Source organism: Pyxicephalus adspersus, chromosome 6 (assembly GCF_032062135.1).
Source record: "Pyxicephalus adspersus chromosome 6, UCB_Pads_2.0, whole genome shotgun sequence".
Classification (NCBI taxonomy): Eukaryota; Metazoa; Chordata; class Amphibia; order Anura; family Pyxicephalidae; genus Pyxicephalus; species Pyxicephalus adspersus.
The window spans coordinates 60,540,981-60,561,357 of record NC_092863.1 but is presented as its reverse complement, the minus strand read 5'-3'; the positions used below and the strand labels follow the sequence as shown (position 1 = coordinate 60,561,357).

Below are 20,377 nucleotides of genomic sequence, written 5' to 3'. Positions count from 1 at the left end.
TTTAACCCATGCCATTGCTGGGTCCCCCTGCATCTGAGCCCTACTGGAGATAATGCATCAACTTTATGCACTGATTACACATACCACTGTTTCCAGACCCTTATTTAAGCAACCAATTGGATGTCTCCAGGCCCGATAGCCATTAGCATTTCCATGTTGCTTTCACTGTCTCTGAATACTTAGTCTATGAATAAGTTGGTTGATTGGGATAAGCATTGGTAGCTACCTTTTTACCTTGGTCATTTCTGTCTTTAAAATGTAATGTTTTCCACTGGTATAATCTCAGAAGGGTTTACCAATGTGGGACTGAGCACTAATGTTATTCCCCTGATAGAATGTTGTACATCTGCTCTGTGCTCGCTTTCCCACTATACCGCTATTAGCAGTAGTGATGGAGGACAATAATGGGAAATTCCTGGTGCCTACTTACAACGACTTTGTCATCTCTGGCCACGAAACCATTGCATTGAGACCAAGGTCTCGTGTCATACCATGAGCCACAGTTGCTATATGCCTGATCCTAAGCACAAGGGTTCACTGATACTCCAGAGCTTCACTTTTTTTCCTTATACAATTTATGTTTAGGAAGGTAAATGTTCTTTCCTCCTGTATTATTTTTGATAATTGAATCAAAAAGATATTGTCTCTGTCTGAGTGCTGTGCTCGTGAGGGAAATGACCTAAGGGGGCTTCCAGCAGGAATTGTGGCAAAACTTTAAAATTCCATCTATAAAACTCATACATTTTAATAGTATGGAATTTGCTGCCTTAGTAAATGAATACAGGATTGCATGACTCTCTATGACAACAGGCCCCCAATGTATGTCTGGGGGCCTGTTGTCACAGAGATGTTGAGCCAGTTTGGTGGATTCTGTATACTCCTGCAGGAAAATTTTAATGACCGCAGCATAAATAAAAACTACTCATGTGTCTGTGTTCCCTAAGGTATAGACTTCCCAGGAGCTAACATTAAAGCTGGGCTACTGTAATCCAATTTGTCCTTTACCATTGCCAGTGTTTACATGATTATGAACCATTAAGTTGTTATTCTTGTTTGAGAAGTGTGGGAAAGGCTGGTGTTCAAAGTGGTGTCTACAATGAGCTTAAAGCAAAAAAAAAAATCCTTTTATCACCAAAAGATCCTTTGATGAAAGGAAAGATGACTTAATTATGACATGATTAGCAATGAAGCTAAATGACAAAATAATTTGTACCATGAAACTGACTCCCAAAGGGCAGCACACATTTTTCTCAACTCATCTACCACATCCAAAAGAGTTTTTTTTCTTTGTTAAAGTCGTAAAAGTGTTTGGTACAATAATACCATGTAGGATTTGTTTATACAGGTGGATATAAAGTTGTTGTTTCAAATTATAACATATTGTATGCTTTTTTTTTTTGATGTGTGTTTTATTTTTCTCTTTGTAATTTTTGTGTGTTTTCAGGATGGCAACATTACTTAGCAAGTTCAGGATTGACTTTTCTGATATAATGGTCCTTGGTGATATCAACACAAAACCAAAGAAAGAAAAGTATGTTATCTCTTTTACACAGCTATAAATTATTGTTTTATTTCTATATATCTATTTAAAGTTTTTTTTCTAGAGAGAGAACCCATCAATGGGCTGCCCCTTCTACATTCATTACAACTGAGATAGCAGTGTAAGCTGCAGGACATCCAATAGCTGGCTGTGCTGAGCTGTACTGGTACCTGAATCGCAAAACTAGATTAACAGTATACATCTGCAAAATCACCACATTAAATGCCTGTTGGTGCATATCTAATATATAAGCTATTGAAAGTAATATTTGAATTGAAAGAAATTGCATTAAATGCATTTCTTTTGGCTTTATATGATTATGTCTGTTCTAATATAACACAATTGATCTTATTTTGTGAACCTATATGTTTCAACTCCTTTTCAAACTACAATGCACATGGACCATGAAAGTTATTTTTTCCTTTAAATACTTTGATAAAAAATTTCTGTTGAGCACTGAAAAAAAAAGGTAGGGAAGCACAGCATTTTCTGTTTGTGTATTTATTTATTCAATATTATTTCTCTGACACAGCAACTGTGTTCCTAAATAATATGACTCTTTATGACTGTCAGCCATGAATGCCAGTCTTAGGGCTGCCAAGTTAAAAAAAAATTCTCAGACAGTCAACCTTAAATAAGCAAATATAATGTTTGATCTATATAACCTGCAATAACTGTTTTATTAGATCAGTTTATGATTCTTCTTTATGGCTCTTTTGATGGCTTGTTTAACTTACATTGAACATTGAGGTATCTTTAGGGGCATATGTTAAGGATGTGCAAAACATTCCGCCAGGAGCAGATGTTCTGGAATATTTATTGACCGGGGATATGGCAGCAGAGGTCATATTTTCAATTACGTTGGTTGAAATTTAGTTATCTGATATGTATTTCATGTGAATCTTTTATAGTTATACAAGAGAAGTTTCGGAAAAAAACCTTCTACAAGCTTCACAATTTCACAATTTATCCTTTAATCTTGTTAGCTTTAAATAGGGACTACATCAGAAAGGCAACTTCAAAGATTGTGACACCTTTCATTTATTACCTAAAACACACAAAGAACCTGCCAACTAAGCTGATTGTTCCAAGTCATGTTTATAGGCTGTTTTTTAGCCAGACCTTGCTTTGTCAGAATCGCTTGTGGCAAATCTGGGATTTGGCAAGTGTCTGGGCCCATCATCCCCCTAAAATAATATTCTGCAGCTTGTTTAATTTAATAAGCTTCAACTAGATTTGTCATTTTTTAGAACAAATTTGCGTGAGATTTATTTTTTTTCCTCTGAGACGCTACCACATTAAATGAGTTCCATGGTCATGATAAATTAACCTCCTAGACGGTTCATTTCTGTCTGGATTTATATGTTTAAAAGCAGTACATTGTCTTTCATGAAAATTTATTTTACATTGTAGGCCTGATTTCTTAGGCATAACTCACCAAAATATGTCCAATAGTTAATAAATTTAATAATAAACTTTAAATAAAAACACAAAAATCTTTTAAAACAGGGATGCATAAATAAATAAAAAATGATGAAACCTGTAATATAACTGTACAGTAACCTATATAATATGTGGCTGGGGTTACTGCTATCAGCTGTTTTTTTTTTACCCCGAGCCACACTTGGGCTTACCGCTCAGTAGGTTAAACAAAGCTGATTTGCTTCTGCTTTCCGCATGGTGATATTATTGACCATTATCTGCTAAATCAGATAATTGGTAATATTTTTATTACACAGCTTTTGTTAATATATGTATTTCTCTTTGACATTCAGTGTTGCAGCATTTGAGGAGATGATTGAACCATTTAGACTGCATGAAGATGAAAAAGAACAAGAGGTAGCTGACAAAATGAAAGAGGAAGAACCTTGGAGAATAACTGATAATGAGCTAGAGCTGTACAAAACAAAGGTATACATTATCTATTCACTGATTTCTCCTATCTAGTTTCTACTTGTATCTGGCATCTGAACAGTATTTATAAACACTGGGTCAAAAAGATTTGTTCTTTGATAGCAGCTGCTTAATTTACACAGCAACTCCCAGCTAGCTGGAAAATACAAGACAAAATAAAAACATTTATGACAAATATGCACTGTATAAAACATTTTAATATAACTTTTGACGAAAAAGAATGTAAAATGGGTATGCCATTATCAGAAATGTTTAAATTTCTTACTTTAATGTAAAATAAAATCTTATTACTTTGAACATGTACACTTCAGGGCTGGTCTGGAATGAAGTAGTAGAGTATGAGCCAGAGACCAAAGTAATGGAGCAAGTCTACTGTGCTGATTGGAAATGTCATCTTAATCAGGCATCATAACTGTGTTACCAAAGGCTAGGGACCACTTCTTACACAAGCTCCAGATTTGAATTGTGTTCTGGCGTCCCACTGCATACCTCTATGTGCCTACGGTAATGTGCTTGTGTTGGGTATGTTTTGTAGTGTAACTTTATTAGAACTTTGGACATAAATGATATTCCCTGGAGTCCTTCTCTACTGGCCACAGACCTGATGTCAGTTTGAGGTTCGAAATGTGTAGCATAGCAGCTCTTTGAACAATGAAGGGCAATATACAAATGTTACAGCATCTGTGGGTGTTACACGATCTAAATTACCTGGTGTTGTGAGAATCTGCTAATTAAAATGTTTCTGTATAGTTCATATAGTTATTGTACAAAATGTTTTCCTGACATCAGTGTCTAAACACACAGAACATTAAAAAAAAGTTCTTAAAGAGGAAGTAAACCCAAAAATGATCCAAATAAAATAAAAATACATTTACCTTCAATCCTGCAGAGCTGTTGATCCATCCGGAGGGTTCTTCCATTGGGTCCTGCGTCGTCCCGGCATCCATCTTCAGGCAGGCGTGCTATGCGCTGTCATCTTCCTTCCGGGTTCTTCTTCCTACGTCACCTGGCGCAGGCGCGAGATCGGGGGACGTAGATGGGAAAAAATTCACTGATCTCACTGCGCATGCGTGAGATCAGCATTTTTTTCCCTTTTGCCAAAAGGACTTCTTCTGCGCATGCCCGAGATGCAGAAGGAGCAACCATGAGCCTACTGGGATGCGTGACGGAGGTATCCCGGGAGGCTCTGGGCTCCCATTCATTTTTGATCGCCTAGATGATCGAGAATTAGAGGCGCGGTGCTGCATATATATATATATATATATATATATAAAAATATATATTTTCACATTACGGTTCCTGACAATTTTTTTGCTTTGCTACACTAGACACACCGCCAGATCCGGTTAAATGAGTTGTTGAAGGAGCACTCCAGCACAGCCAACGTCATTGTCATGTAAGTTTTAAATTCCTTTCTGCAAGACATTTCTAATTTGATAAGTGCCTTGGTGATAACTGATGATTTACCTCTTCCTATTTGGGCGGCATACACACGTGCAATAATTGTCATTGGAAAGGATCTTTTACAATCCAACGACAAAAGACTGCACGATGCATGAACGAGCATTGTATATACAGTGCTGTTATGTTCGATGGAGAGGTAGAACATTGGAGCGTCATCCCGCTTTGCTCTGCTATTTCCCCTTTACTTTCATAACGATCATTTGCCTTTCATCGTTCGTGGATCCGGCAGGACGTATCCATGAACGACGAGCGCTGTACACACGCCAGATTCCCATCTGATCTCATGACGTGTGTAGGGGATTTTTTTAAATATCTCTGTTAGAGGAGATGGTAACAAATGTATAGTTTTAAAAGCCTATTAAAATGTTCACAATTTAGTTGTGACTCAATAGTGGCAGCAATTTGGAAGCTTAAAGACAGTAAGTGTTTATTCAGATCACTGCTTATTGATGGCCACATAAATTTTTTTTTTTTTGTGAACCCTCTTGTGCTATGTTACCAGCATTTCAATGTTATTCCAGTGAATACTTCACCAAAGTGGACACACATTGTTTATATTACACATGTGGCTCAAATGGTGGAGTAATGCATGGAATGAATTGTAACCTAGATTTTCACTATACATTATACATAATGACAAGATCTTTCCTTTATAATTGTTTACCTTTGAATTTTTCATTTCACCGTGTGTTCATTGGCTTCCTGAGGAAGGAGTTTCTTTGCACTTTGTCTGATATTATGCTGGTATGTTAACAGGGTCACTATTAGGAAATCATTAAGAAATGTATTATTGTGTGTATCTATATTAGTGAGACAGGAAAATTGGGTTGTCAGCTGCACTGAGGCAAGCAACTCATATGACTGGTTTATAGTCAGCTAATACACGCTACACATTTTTACATGTATTATTGCCATAAAAACATAGAGGAATGTAAATCTGTTTTTAATTTTTTTTTTTTTTTTGGGCAGGAGCCTTCCAGTTGCACGAAAAGGGGCAGTGTCCAGTGCACTTTACATGGCTTGGTTAGAGGCACTTTCTAAAGATCTCCCACCCATCCTGCTTGTCCGTGGAAATCACCAGAGTGTCTTAACATTCTATTCCTAAGTGCTGCCAGCTGCAAAGCCTGAAGAATTGGTGCTTTGGCTGCTGGAGTGCAAAGTATCATCACGTTCTCCTAACCCTAGAACGTTTTCTCATTTAAACAGACTTGAAAGCACACACAAGAAAGTAACTATTTCCAGGCTCGAGAAATTTTTGCAGTTGTACTGCTTCTGTTACATGACCAGTGGATCTTGGCTTCATAAGGGAGATTCCTATGTATGGGACTCAAATACATGGAAGTTTATTTCTTTGCTACTTGAACAGCAGCAATAAAAGTGTGTTTGTTTTTATTTTGACCAGTGAAAGGATTCTAGATTTGTAAAAAACAAAAAAAAAAAAAAACACAAAAACAAGAAAAAAAATTAAAGCCTTTAGCCTTGAGGTGCCTTTTTGAAAATTAACCAAACTTCATCCATACTCCTGTTTTGTTTTGTTAATATAATTCTTGTATAGAATGTACAATCTGCCTTTCAGCTAGGACTGTAGATCAAAAAAAAAAACTTTAGTTACTAGTTTCTTCCATCTTCACGATAACTTATGCTGCTTCTCCGTCTTCCATCAAGCTCTTCACACCTCTTATGTCAAAACCCTTTTTAATGTCTGTCGAAAAAAAGAAAATTATTATAACAATAAAAAAGTGACCAGAATATTGTGTTTGAACAAATGATCAGGTTGTACTTATCTAATCATTAAGTTCCAGCTTGGTAAATCACAGCACATAGCAGTGCAAAAAATACTCATAATAGCAACCAATAGCAATCCATGTTGTACTATACAGAGTTTATCAAAGTGAGTTCTGATTGGTTGCTGTGGATTTATATTCTCACTTTTCCTCATTGCTTTTGTACTGCCTATGGTCATTGGTGTGTACTACAAGTTTTCCTATAATAATTTGTCCAACAATGTTAATCTGGTTTTGTCATATGAGAATTAATTTTAGCAAATGAACAAAAAATGTTTTGATCTTATACAAGTATGGATGTAGAACAGAAATACAAAAAGTTGCCATAGACAACTCAAGACACTTTTCTATACATATAGCCCATAAGAGGCATGTTTAAGGATAATATTACCTACTAAGTGTTCTGTCCTAATACTTGATCCAACAAATCATTCTTACATGAGAGTTTTTGTTGCCCGTAAAGAACAATTCAGCTTGAATTACAAAAGTAGTTTGATAACTCAAGCTTGTTCACCCACTGTATGAAGTCCACAAGGTTGATTTCCTTTTGGGGTCAGCCCCCCTTCTTTACATTTCTTAGGGATTTTATGATTGGAACCTATATTGTATCCCTTTTAAAAAAAAAAATGTTTTTTTGTTTTTTTTTCCATTTTGCACACAGCTTTGCGCATCTCCTCTGTTCCATTATGTTCTCCTACCTATTTGGTTCAAGTTTAAAAATGGCTTCCACCACTTGTGTCACATATGTATGTGACCAGTATGGCCTAAAGTATTTTTCTCTTTATAGATGTCTCATTTCATAAATGACAAAGATATAAGCTTTAGAATATTTTTCAGTATGGTAATCTAATTTAAGTCAGGTGAAACGCACAGTGTCTTCAATCATTTGACAAATGTCTCATTATTCCTCATAGAAGGAATGACAGAAAGGAAGTGCAGTGTTGTAAGTTCAATTTGCAGTGTTGTACAAGTTTCGTTCATGAGTATCCATGATTAAGTCCACATTAGGATGTATTTAAAGTTCAATAGCATTTATTTGGGAAACAAACAAGACAAACAGTTCTGAGTCTTTTACTGGTATCTGAGATTAGAGTTTCTTCATCTTGGAGTAGCTTTCTTGGCACCAAAAAAATGCTCATTTTCTGGTTCACAGGATTTTAGGAGTCAGCATGTTGGCCCTGATAAGTGAAATGACTATCAATCTTCTACCAGTTTAAATAACAGTTTAAACTTTCCTCCAAAATCTCCAATGTACCAGACCCTAGCATCAGGCTGAAACTGAACAGAGCAATGAAAATGTTTAATGATAAAAATAGGAAGGTGGGGGATAGCACTACGGAGGAAGACTTGTTTCAGTAGGTACTTTAGTTGTTGAATTTGCCTACCTTAAGGGGAAGGACCGTCGCTGAGAAGTTCAATGTGCATTCATTTTCATTTTAATCTGTAAAAATTAGAAACAGATTTTTAATTTTGAGAATGAAGTTCAGCTAAAAAAAACAATGAATAATATTGGATGCTATTCTATAAAGTGATTGGTGTTTCCAAAGTTGTTTTTTTTCTTTTTATTTTTTTTTAAGATAACGTTAAAACAAAAGATATAATTGCTACACAACATTCTAAATGTCTCTATCCCAGTGTCTGCATCAGACTAGTTCTAATGAAATACTAGTTCTTCATTTGGTAATAGATGAGAGATTGCAATTAGACACACCTGCATAATCTAAATTCTTTATTTTTAGCAGTTTTAAAAATAAGCACATGTGTATTGCACCAGCAGACAGCTCCTGGCATCAGGGAACCACAGCTATGCAGTGCAGCCTACAGACACTTTCATTCAGAGAGCATTCAGCCAATAAGTTGGACAGCACACAAAAACATTGAAATATCCAGCTGCTCCGGCTGTAATTGTAGGAATGGAGCAGTGAGTTTCTTATGTTTTTGAGTGCCTTTCTTTATCATCAAATAAGCTGTATGGTGTAGCAAGTTTGGTTTCTTAGTGTAAACATTACTGTATGTACTTTCTTTCTCAAACGGGTATTTGGAATCGGTTAAATGCTTTCCTACAGTGTTTATTTTGATTGTACTAATAGCCAGTAATAAATTTCAAGTAGCTAAACATCCCCCAAAAGATTGTACCTGAATGGCAGTACATTTATGCAGACGTAGGTGGCATTGTAGGTTGGGTGTACAGTATATTGTTTAACTACTATAATAACCCTTATATTTTATAAAAGAAGAGTGATTGTCTTGTATAAATGTGGTGAAATGTACAAAGTAATTATAGCATTTTTAGACTATGCATGTATTTGTCACTATGTAGTTATATATTGTGTTGGTGCTTGGTTTTAAATATACCACAGCTATATTTGTGCAAAATTCGTGTGGCTAAAGCACATGGGCATACACGTTTAGGATATTATCTAAATATGGATCGAATATGTAATGATGTGGAATAGATAAGTGTTTCCACTCCCTCTAAAGCAGCCTTTCTCAACCTTTTTACCTATTATCAAACCTTTTGAGGAACCCTTATTATAATGGCGAGGTCTCGTAGAATCCCTGTTTAAAAAAAAAAAAAAAAAAAAGATGGAAACTTGCCCCTTACATTGATGGTTAATAAAGTAAAGAAATGCCCTATATGGTGGTCCACATTCAATCCTTATAAACAGGTAAAAAGATTGGGCGCATGCTTGCTGCCCTGCCAAGTGACATTCAATCTTGAACTATGTGAGCATTATCAGATGGTGAAGATATTCAGACATGACTCAAGGAACACCTGGCAACCTCTGGAGGAAACCTAGGGTTCCAAGGAACCCTTTGCAATAGAGAACTGAGTGTCTCACAAAAGTGCTTTCTTTTTAGAAAACACTGTCACATCCCAAATTTTTGAAACACAAAACCATACAGACTCAAATGAGGACTTTTAAAGCCGCTTCCTGCAGCGCTGGTCAGTGTGGGTAGGCAGATGCGTTTAATCTGCACCCTTGCCAGTATTGTTTGCTTTTCCTTGATCTCCAGTTACATTGTCTACACAGATGCGGATTACAACTGACTTTACAAACGAATTTGGCACCTATCTGCATTGTTGGGAGATCTGGGAGCCTATCCCCATTCCCAATTTCTATCTGCTCCAAGAAATCATGGGGAGGTAGAAATTAGATATAATGTATCACTTTAACATATCTCAATCAATCTCCTGAGTAAGTAGCTTTTGTCTGTGAAACGCGTTTAGAAAGATTTGAGATTTGTAGTAGACTGGCCAAGAGCTTTTTAATGTTGTTATGGAATTTTAATATCATTATAAAACTGTATGTTTTTAATACATTTTGGTTTACTGCATCTGCCTTAAAAGTCTGTATTGGAGTCTGTATGGTTTTATATTCCAAGGAACCCTGGTTGTTAATTGCTGCTTTAAAGTATACCTATTTTCACCCATGCCTTTTTCTTGCAAAAAACCTTTCCAAAGCTGGCCTGCATGAAAACTTGCACATCTGTGACTATAGACAGAGTGCAGAAGCTTATGGAAACCAATTATTGTTAATTTTACTGTAATTATATTAAGATGAATAGTTACTATAGGTCATTGTACTTGGCACATGGTTAAAGTACTTTGTGCATTTTTTAATTGGCCCAAATGTCCTACTTGGTTGCATGAAATAGGAAAAATTTCAAGGTCTGAATCTGTGTGGGCATATTTGACTTTAAGAAGGGAAATCTAGAAAATTGCTATTGAAAACCTATTAGTTATGACCCTATACCATTGCTCTGCCACTTGTACATTTAAACAGATGAATAAAAGTACCAAATGTTGCGAATGCATGACCTTTAGACTAATTGAAAGGGTTTAATGCATCTGTGCAGTATATTCGAACAGCAAATGTTGTAACCAAAACAATTTCTGAGATTTTCTTACTGTGGGAAAACCCATTGTGGGTCTCAACATCTAATATTTATTAGGCAAAGAGGTTTCCAAAAAGTGTCCACTTCTTATTCGCAGATATGTAGTTGGACTGCTGCTTTTTGAGAATTTTGTAGAGTTTATATTCATCTACTTTTTTTCAAGTGCGTCAATCATTTGATTAAACCGTGTCTTAGGTGGGTTGTCTCAAAATCTGCTCCATAAACTGCTGATTTCCATATTTTAGTGCTGCTACCTTGTGTTTTGACCAGGTACTCTTGGCATTTCATGTTTCTCACTTTATTCCTGAAAGCATGATAGAGGAGACATGATTGGTTTGTTCACAGATCATCTATGATACTTTCAGGAATATAATTGTGTGGCACTACATCACAGTGTTCTATAGTCTTGATACTCAACCATTTGTAGCTGGGAGCCCCAATTGTCATGAAACATAAAACTGCAATGCATATCCAAATCTGTGGGATCCTCGAGACATTTGTTGGATATCTTATGGGGTACCTGAATACATGTGTGTACATATTGATGTGATAAGATCCTTCAAATATATATATATATGTGTGTGTGTGTGTGAGAGCAAATGTCGTCTACAGATGCAAACTTTGGGGCTTGGGTCGGTCTGTTATATGCTTAGAATTGCTCAATGCACTTTCACTTAGTACATTTCCAAAACTTCTGGACACCTTAACATTTTAAAGTACACCTTTTTTAACAAGATTCAGTAGTGTAGCATTACAATCCATGTATCTTAATGTTAACATGATTAAAATGACACTGCATCTTTCTAGTTACAAGATTGTTATATATGCATTTTGCCTAATTTAATTCCATTTGAATATACTAGCAAGTGTAACAAATAGCTTCTTATTTATGATTTCTATTTAAACGCTGTGCTCTTTTATGTTTGAGATTTTTAGACCTTTCCTTAACTGCGTTTTTAAAACTTATTTTTATATGCATTCCGGACATTGAACAGTAATAAAACAATGTTTCAAATAATGAAATGCATTAAAGCAGTGTTTTTTTCTTTTTTATGCCATCTTTTAGTAGGTGTAATAATAGATGTGTGATCGTTGTTGAATGAAATACTATTGTTACTGACTTTTTGTACCTGTTACTGAATTTACATGACTAACTAGAGCTTACTGCAGTCAAACGTTCTCCGATATCTATAAAACCCACTATATTCTTCTGCATTTACTGGATGCTTGCTATGGTTCTCTAACACAGCCAGGTAACTTTCTCCCATATTTTTTCTATAACAGAGTGACTTTATGCCTACCTGACCACAACCTGTCTGGTTATACATTCTCATTTGTCCCCAAGATAAATAACCTAAAACAGACATACTCAGTTTGAAATAAATGTGCTAATAGGCTATATATGTGCTGTAAACCACCTGTTGTGGAATCATAGTTGACCCAGAGAGCTAAAGGAATTATTTCTATAGCCCCACAACTGTATTCAATAGCAGATAAACTTTTTTTCAGGCTTGTGGAAGTAATGGCCTGTAAATAGGTACTGCTAAGAAAAATTTACTTTTTTTTTTTACAATGCAGCATTGTTTTCTAAAATACCAGGTTCTTTGTTAAGGAAGCATTAAGCTTTACATAAACAATGTATAAAAGATATACAGGATTAAGCATTGATTACAGTAAACCAATTAGTGTTGATAAAATAATAACTTTTAAATCGTCAATCTGGAAGAATTTTGCAGATTAGGAAAATTGACAGAAACTTCCTGTTTTTCATACATTGTTTTTCCCCACAGAATAGGTACATTCTAGTAATATATGAAAATGCATATACAAGAAAAACTGCTTACCTGCCTGGCATAAAAAGCTAGAATGATCCAGACTTCTTGATTGCATAAAATTACCTTGTTTCTGCTGTTTTGAAAAGAAAAGGCTTCACAGAATGTAATAATTTGGTTATATCCTGATCTGACCCAAAGGCCCATGTAAAAAATTTAGACTGAAACAAAAAAACATGTGAAATCAGGTAAAAATAGCTGTATTTTGAGACTGACACTCTCAAAAGACTGATTCTCTAAAAAATGTCTCCATCTCCATGAATTTTTGAAAGCAATGCATAATTTATTGTCACACTTTTGAATATCATTTTTAGAATAGTTTCAGGCTCTTTACATTAACATGGTTTATAGTTCTGCAATCTGATTGTTTATTGAATCAAATGATTTGTCAGCCGGTGCAGCTCTGCCTTTTGGACTAATGATTTATTCAGTATAACAAATTACATTTCTACTGTAATTATTGTTGTAGCTATCATAAAGCTGGGTAACAGCTATAATATGTAGCCAGCACTGGAATCGGTGCATGTTCACATAAAGTGTCTGAAAATAAATATAAGAGATCAGCAGTACAGAAAGCAAAAGATGAAAAACATACCGTATTTTAAGGAAAAAAGGTTTGATCAGTGCTTTAGCAAACTGAATTTCACCCACATAGATCTTTTGTGTTAAAATTATAATTTCTACGCATATTTTATAACCACTTTCTATTAACTGTTTTTCCATTTTTTAGTAAATGTCTCCTTTGCCCTTGCAGGTTTATTTTAATGAAACCTTTCCAAGCATCATATACTTTCCTTGCATGGATTGGCCAGCATTTCGTTTGCCACTGATAAATTTAGACAAAAAGGATGTATGTGAGCTCCATACCAATTTGGGACTGTTTTTCAAATTCTTTTATTCATTTTTTTTTTAATTGTAGCCTTATTACAATAGCACAATAAAAAAAATGGCAAAACTACATCGATGAAACAGAGCTTAACAGAAATTAATAAAACATAGTGCAAACCAAAACAAAAAACATGAAAACTTTGAAATACTGAACACAATGTACAGGATTCTAAAATGAGACAACTACAAATTACAACAGGGTCATGGTCATGCCAAAGTTGCAAATACTTTTACAAATATATATTGGAGAACTGAAAACTCAACTTTCAAATCACCAAAAGTGCCCAGTCTACTCTCCTTCGTGATGTCTGACCACAGTTAAACACTAGTGTTGGTCGAATATCTCACTATTTGATTCAAACAGCTCTATAGGGAGATATTGTTCGCGTGATCGAATGCCGAATTCGAACACCATTAAAGTCAAGTGGTGGGAGAATTCGGGTTATTTTTAGGGACTGTGAAGAACTGCAAGAGCAATCGAGAGCAGAGCTGACAGCTCCGTTCCCCCGATTGCTCTTGCAGCCCTTTACTAGTTGTATGTGTTCTTGGATAGAGTTTCTCTATCTAAGAACACAGGAGTCCTGTGTTCCTGGATAGAGAAACTCTATCCAGGAATAGAGATAGTGCTCCACATACATCTAGGAATAGGGATAGTGCTCCACATACATCTAGGAATAGGGATAGTGCTCCACATTCATCTAGGAATAGGGATGGTGCGGCCGCATTCACTGAAAGATTACCGGCACTAGAGGTTTATTAACCTCTAGTACCGCGGCCACATTCATTGAAAGATCCCCGAAGCACTAGAGGCTAAATGGGGACAAGTCTCCCCATTCATTCACTTCTAGTGCTCTGTGATTGGCTGCAGGAAGGATGCTTGAGCTGTTATCAGGGTTTACCTTTCCTCAACTAATCACAGAGCACTAGAGGTGATGAATGAGGAAACCTGTCCCCATTTAACCTCTAGTTCCCTGGGATCCCACCCTGACAGGAGGATTCACATAGCTGTGCAGCCATGTGAATCATCCTGTCATTGTGGGATCTCCTGTAAAAAAAAAAATAAGTTAGTTACACAAATCACACACATTCAATAAATTACCAGTATTATTTTTTTTAACACATTTTTTTTACACACGAATTTGCACCATGGAATCCCCTGTTTTTTAGGTCAGGGCTATCCAAATTTAAACAGCCATATTAGGGTCGAATATAAGGACAACCCAAATTCGAACACCAACACTAAAAAAACACAGGTTTCTACGCAATAAGGTGATAATGACTTTTGTATAGTGGTAAACATCTGCCTAACCTTACACCACTCCCTGATAGCAGAACATGTAGAAACAGTCATAGGATATGCCACCCCACCAAAAAAGGTAGTAAAAAGGCCTTTTATGCTTTTATCTCGCGGCGAATCGGGCTTTTCTCATTTACCCAACATGTAAGCGAGAACGGCCTTGTGATTCACCATGAGGTTGTGTTCTCGCCGAATGAACGAGGGAAAAAGCAGGGGGCCGTATCGGCGACTATTTCAGACGAGAATTGCGTCTGGGAGCGAATCATTTGCTCCCAGGATGCACAGCAAGGCCCAGAAGCCAATCATGAGAGATCTGAGCACAGGCATATATACAGGGAAGGGAGGAGGAGTTAGTCACTCCATCTTTCTGTATTCTGTGTTCTGTATGAAGGATAGAAGCAGGGAGAGACCTGAATTGTGACAGATTATACAAAAATACAGATATTTCAGTGTTTGATACCTCTTGCTATTTACCAAAGAAGCCTGTTTGGTACAGAAAATGTTATGTCCTACTATAAAAAAATACAGATATTTCAGTGTTTGTACCTGTTCCTATTTACCAAAGAAACCATTTGGTACAGGTGCATTTTTGCCCAAATAAGTAAAAGATAAGTGGTAGACGCAGGGGAAGGCATGACGTTGCGTGACCTGCCACATCCGGCAGGGGGCATATTCCATGGGAGTCCGCCACTGTAGGACAGCAGCAGCAGCAGCAGCAGCAGCAGCATTCTCTTGGAGGCAGCAGCACAAGTTGTCAAACAGGTCTGAGATGTGTGCGGAGCACCAGTACGATGATAGATGTATTGAGAGGGTGGAACACAATCATACAGCCACGTCATGTGGAGAGTATTGTGGACTGGGTCTCAGGGGCCTCAAGTGCAGCAGGCTCTTCTTCAGCAGCAGCACAACCTTGACAGGAGCAAAGACAGGCGTTAGCGTGCCTGTACCTCACGATGACTCTCCCTTGTTGTTTGACGAACAGCCTGAGAATCTCTCAGTGCTAATTTTAGAGCAGGAGGCAGACTTTGAGACCCTTGGAAAATGTGGTCAGCCCTTGCTGGGCGAGGGTTCTGGATCAGTGGCTGCATTTGCATAGGTTGGCATAGATGAAAATGAGGATGATGACGACCGTGATGTCACCTGGTAACCACCGGTGTGTTTAAGGGCTAGCACCAGTTCCGAAACAGACGTAGAGGAAAGGCAGCAGCAGCAACAGACTGGGGTTGGAAGGGGCTGCCAACTCATGTGAGTCCAAAAGAATAGACAGAGGAGTGGGCACAAGCGGGGCAACAGTTAGAAACGATGTGACTGTGGGGGAGGTGGAGCTGGAGCAGACGCAGCACACCCAGCAGAAGCAGAGGTGGTTGCACGCACCTCTCCAGTGTAGTCCTTTTTCACGCTGAAAGACGATGATGGGTGCGTAGCAAACAGCATCCTATGTACTGGCAGATCCGCAGAGGACAGCCCAGATCACATTTGGGTACAACATCCCTGCTTTCCCCCATGCGCAAGGACCACAAACTAAAGTAGGAGCAGTATTATTATTATTATTATTATTATTATTAATAATAATAATAAACAGGATTTATATAGCGCCAACATATTACGCAGCGCTGTACATTAAATGGGGATTGCAAATGACAGACTAATACAGACAGTGATACAGGAGGAGAGAACCCTGCCCCGAAGAGCTTACAATCTAGTAGGTGGAGGAATTTCACACACAATAGGATGGGAGATATGTAGTGGTGGTTTCAAAAGACAGAAGAAGACGGGTAGGCAAGTTTGAAAAAAATGGGTTTTGAGCGCTCTTTTAAATGAGCAGAAAGTAGGAGCAAGCCGAATAGGGCGAGGGAGACCATTCCAGAGAGTCGGGGCAGCTCTAGAGAAGTCTTGTATGTAGTAGGTCATTGGAGGAGCGGAGAGAGCGGCAGGGGGAGTATTTTTTTTCCCAAGTCAGAAATGTAAGTGGGACAATAACTGTGTAGGGATTTGAAGGCAAAGCACAGGAGCTTAAATTTGATTCTAAGGTGAAATGGAAGCCAATGGAGAGAACTACAAAGAGATGCAGCGGAAGAGGAGCGGAGGGAAGGATGGATGAGTCTGGCTGCAGCATTCATAATAGATTGTAGAGGAGAGAGTCGGGTTAGTGGAACACCAGCGAGAAGGATGTTACAGTAGTCCAGACGGGAGATGATAAGAGCATGTACAAGGAGTTTGGTGGTCTCAGGGGACAGGTAGGGGCGGATTTTTGAGATCAGTACTTTTTGGAGAGCAGTACTTGCGTTCTCTTGAAGGAGGTGCAATCACGTCATTGTCTCTTCTTCCACCTCCATTGAGTCCTTCTCCACCTCCAACTGTTATTGCTAGTACATCTCAGAAGGTTGGTGCCGGCCAGACTTCCAGCTGCGATGAAGTATCAGCTACTTCCCCGCAGGTTTCGTCACGTCAGATGATGGGTACTTCAGTGAGACCCCTTCAGCTCACCTAGCTCCCAGTCCCTTCAGCCCACTCTACCGGAGTTCTGCAAAAGGCATCAGGCTATGGGCCCAACCAACAAAAGAGTCATTGAATTCAATTCATGTCCAGCCATACTATTGGCCCTGCAGTTTTTGACGTACAGCATTGTGGACTCGGCTCCCTTCCATGACCTGATGGCCTGTGCCGAGCGGTGGTGGGATATACCAAGCAGGCATTACTTCTCCCACACAGCTGTACCCAGTTTACATGCACATGTAATTAAAAACCTCTCCTGGGCATTGGCATTGTCGGAATCCATCCAAATCCATGTCACCATGAACAGCTGGACAGCCAGGCACGGAGGGGGACGCTACCTGTCCATCACCACTCACTGGGTGGCCTTGATTAGCTCAGTGGGTGGAAGTCTGCAGGAGGCATTACAGCACCTGGTACATCCCCGAGGGGTATGGTGGGAAAGCATGGGCCACCCCAGTCCTCTCCCTCCTCCTCCTCCTGTATTCCTTTTACCGTCAACCTCTCTCTTTTCGACACTCCTCCTGAAAGGTCAGCAGCGGAGGACACTGTGGTTAAGCGGGCACGCCAATACGGCTTCCTCAAACACACGGGTTGCCAGGCAGTGCTGAAACTTGTGTCCTTGGGGGAGAAAAGTTACACCGCCAGAGATCCCTTGTCCGCTTTGCACAGAGAGGTTGAAGCTTGGCTGACGCCCTCCGGCCTCACAACAGACAATGTAGTGTGCGACAACAGGGCCAACCTTGTGGCTGTGCTGCGCATGGGCCGCATAACATGTGCCCTGCTTTGCGCACGTACTGAACCTGGTGGTGCAGAAGTTCTCCGCATGTACCCAGGACTGCAGGACTTGAGACAGGCTCCCTCCATCTGCAGCCATGTCCACCGTTCTCCTACTGCCGCAGCAGCGCTTAGCAAGATCCAGCGCCAAGAGAGGCTGCCACCGCTTAGACTCATTTGTGACACTGTGACTAGATGGAACTCCACCCTGCACATGCTCCAGCGTCTGTGTGAGCAAAAGCTAGCCATCCACCATTACTTGGTCAGCGTGGGGCATGGAGGCAGCAGGGCCCTGGGTACAGCCACACAACTGAGATATTTTACCAGTGACCAGTGGCTGCAATTGGAGATTCTGTGCAAGGTACTGGCCCCTTTTTTAGCAGGCAACAAACGTGAGTCGGGAGAGGTCAGTCTGGAACGACATCAAACCCATCACCTTTCTGCTTGATAATACCCTGTGTGGCCTGATGGAAACTGGCGATGGGAGAGGAGGGGAAGAAATGGGGGAGGGGAATGGGGGTGACATTAGACTCCACAGCGAACAGCCAGCATCAGGAGGAGCAAGAAGGGACACTGGCCAGCATCAGTAGTTTCAAGAGGAGGAGGAAAATGGTGATGATGATGATGATGATGATGATGAAGGAGACCATGTTGGGGCTGCTTGACAGGAACCGTACAACCCGCATTTGTGCTGTCACGCCCCAGGCATTGTGCGGGCGATGGAACAACAGGAACTGGTGCACCCTAAAGAGGAGGAGGTGGGTGATGAGGAGGAAGATGTTTTGGCGCCTAGTGAAGAACAGGAGGAGAATGAGCCCAGAGAACCCCTCTTTCATATGTGTTTCCACATGTTGTGATGCCTACGGTGGGACCCCCGCATTTGCAGCATCAAAAAATGGGATGATTACTGGCTGGCCACCCTTCTGGATGACTGCTACAAAGACAAAATGTCACAGTTTCTACCCAACCCGGAGAAAGAGAAAGAAAAGGTGGCGCGCCTGAGCAGAATACTTTGCGACCGGCTGTGTAGGGAGTTCCGCGCACCACATTCCACACAGGGGGCTCAAGCGGACACTGCCTCCACCATATCCAACTGTAGCGGCAGTAGTGGCAGCAGGCGAAACCTGATGCGGCCACCTCAAACAAGTGAAGTGCGGGGGAATAACCATAGAGAACGGATGAAGCGCATGGTGAACGATTAGGTTGGCTCTTTCCTGGCTGGTGGTGGTGGTGTTGACAACAGCAGTTATGAGGAGGATGCCTGTCCTGACAGTAGTGACGCCATTCATTTTTGGGTCAACAGGCTTGAAATCTGCCCGCAGTTTGCACAGTATGTCATCAAGCTTCTTTCGTACCCGGCATCCAGTGTTCTGTCCGAAAGAACCTTCAGTGTTGCTGGCAGACTGGTCACAGACAACTGATCAGGACTGTCGCTGGAAAATGTCAATCGCCTTACCTTTTTGAAAATGAACGAAAGATAGGTTACTAACAACTATCATATCCGCACTGCAGATGTCTCTGATTGACTGACACAAGGACTCACTGGCCAACCAAGATGCCACACTGCTTCTGTGCTGGCTATCACCAACACCTTGTCAGCTGAGCCTGCCTCAGTTTAAATTATCCGCTAGTTATCGCAACGTCCAGGGGTGGCATTCATCGCCAATGTCATGCTTGCCATTGTACTAGCTAGCAATATACTTTACATTTCTGCTGCTTCCGGGAGGCCAACAAACTGCAGATGAAAACCCCCAGTACCACACTGATAGGTACCATTGACTTTGCCTAATTTTTCAGCTAAGTATTGTAAGAATAAGGGTTGGCATTCATGTCATCCACTTCATAATGCAAACTAGCAATATCGTCTACCTTCCTACCGCTTCCGGCACCACAAACCACAGCAACAGTGCTGGTGCACAAAACATCTTGGTCCGGTCCTTCTACATTTAATCACACATTTCAGATATTTGTATTACACATTTCTGGGTGGCATTGACGATGGACCACACCCACCTTTAGATGTCAGTTTCCAATGCAGTCCACGCTCCGTCTCAGGGCCCACCACCTCCTCCTCCTCCTACTGTTGCTGCTCCCACCTATCAGTACTCCATTCAGTAAAATTGTACACTTCTGGGTGGCATTGATGATGCACTACACCAAGCTCTAAAAGCCAGTTACCAATGCAGTCCCCCGCTCTGTCTCAGGGCCCACCTTCTCCTCCTCCTCCTTCTCCTCCTGCTGCTGCTGCCGCCGCCTGTCAGTACTCCATTCAGTAAAATTGTACACTTCTGGGTGGCATTGATGAGGCACTACACCCAGCTCTAGATGCCAGTTACCAATGCGGTCCTCGCTCCAACTCAGGGCCCACCGTCTCCTCCTCTTCCTGCTGCTGCCTGTCAGTACTCAGTTCACTAAAATTGTACACTTCTGGGTGGCATTGATGATGCACTACACCCAGCTCTAGATGCCCATTACAAATGCAGTCCCC

General features: G+C 39.8%; 1 protein-coding gene across 1 annotated transcript in view; it reads left to right on the top strand.

Annotated features, from left to right (window-relative positions):
• The window catches only part of SLC12A2 (solute carrier family 12 member 2), a gene marked incomplete in the record, with an annotated part of 71,684 nt that extends 60,059 nt beyond the window's left edge, over positions 1-11,625 (top strand). Inside the window, 4 exon segments of the mRNA XM_072416008.1 lie at positions 1,445-1,531; positions 3,316-3,451; positions 4,783-4,850; positions 5,888-11,625. Coding sequence (XP_072272109.1) covers positions 1,445-1,531; positions 3,316-3,451; positions 4,783-4,850; positions 5,888-6,023 — 427 coding nt within the window.
• Positions 11,626-20,377: the final 8,752 nt, after the last annotated feature.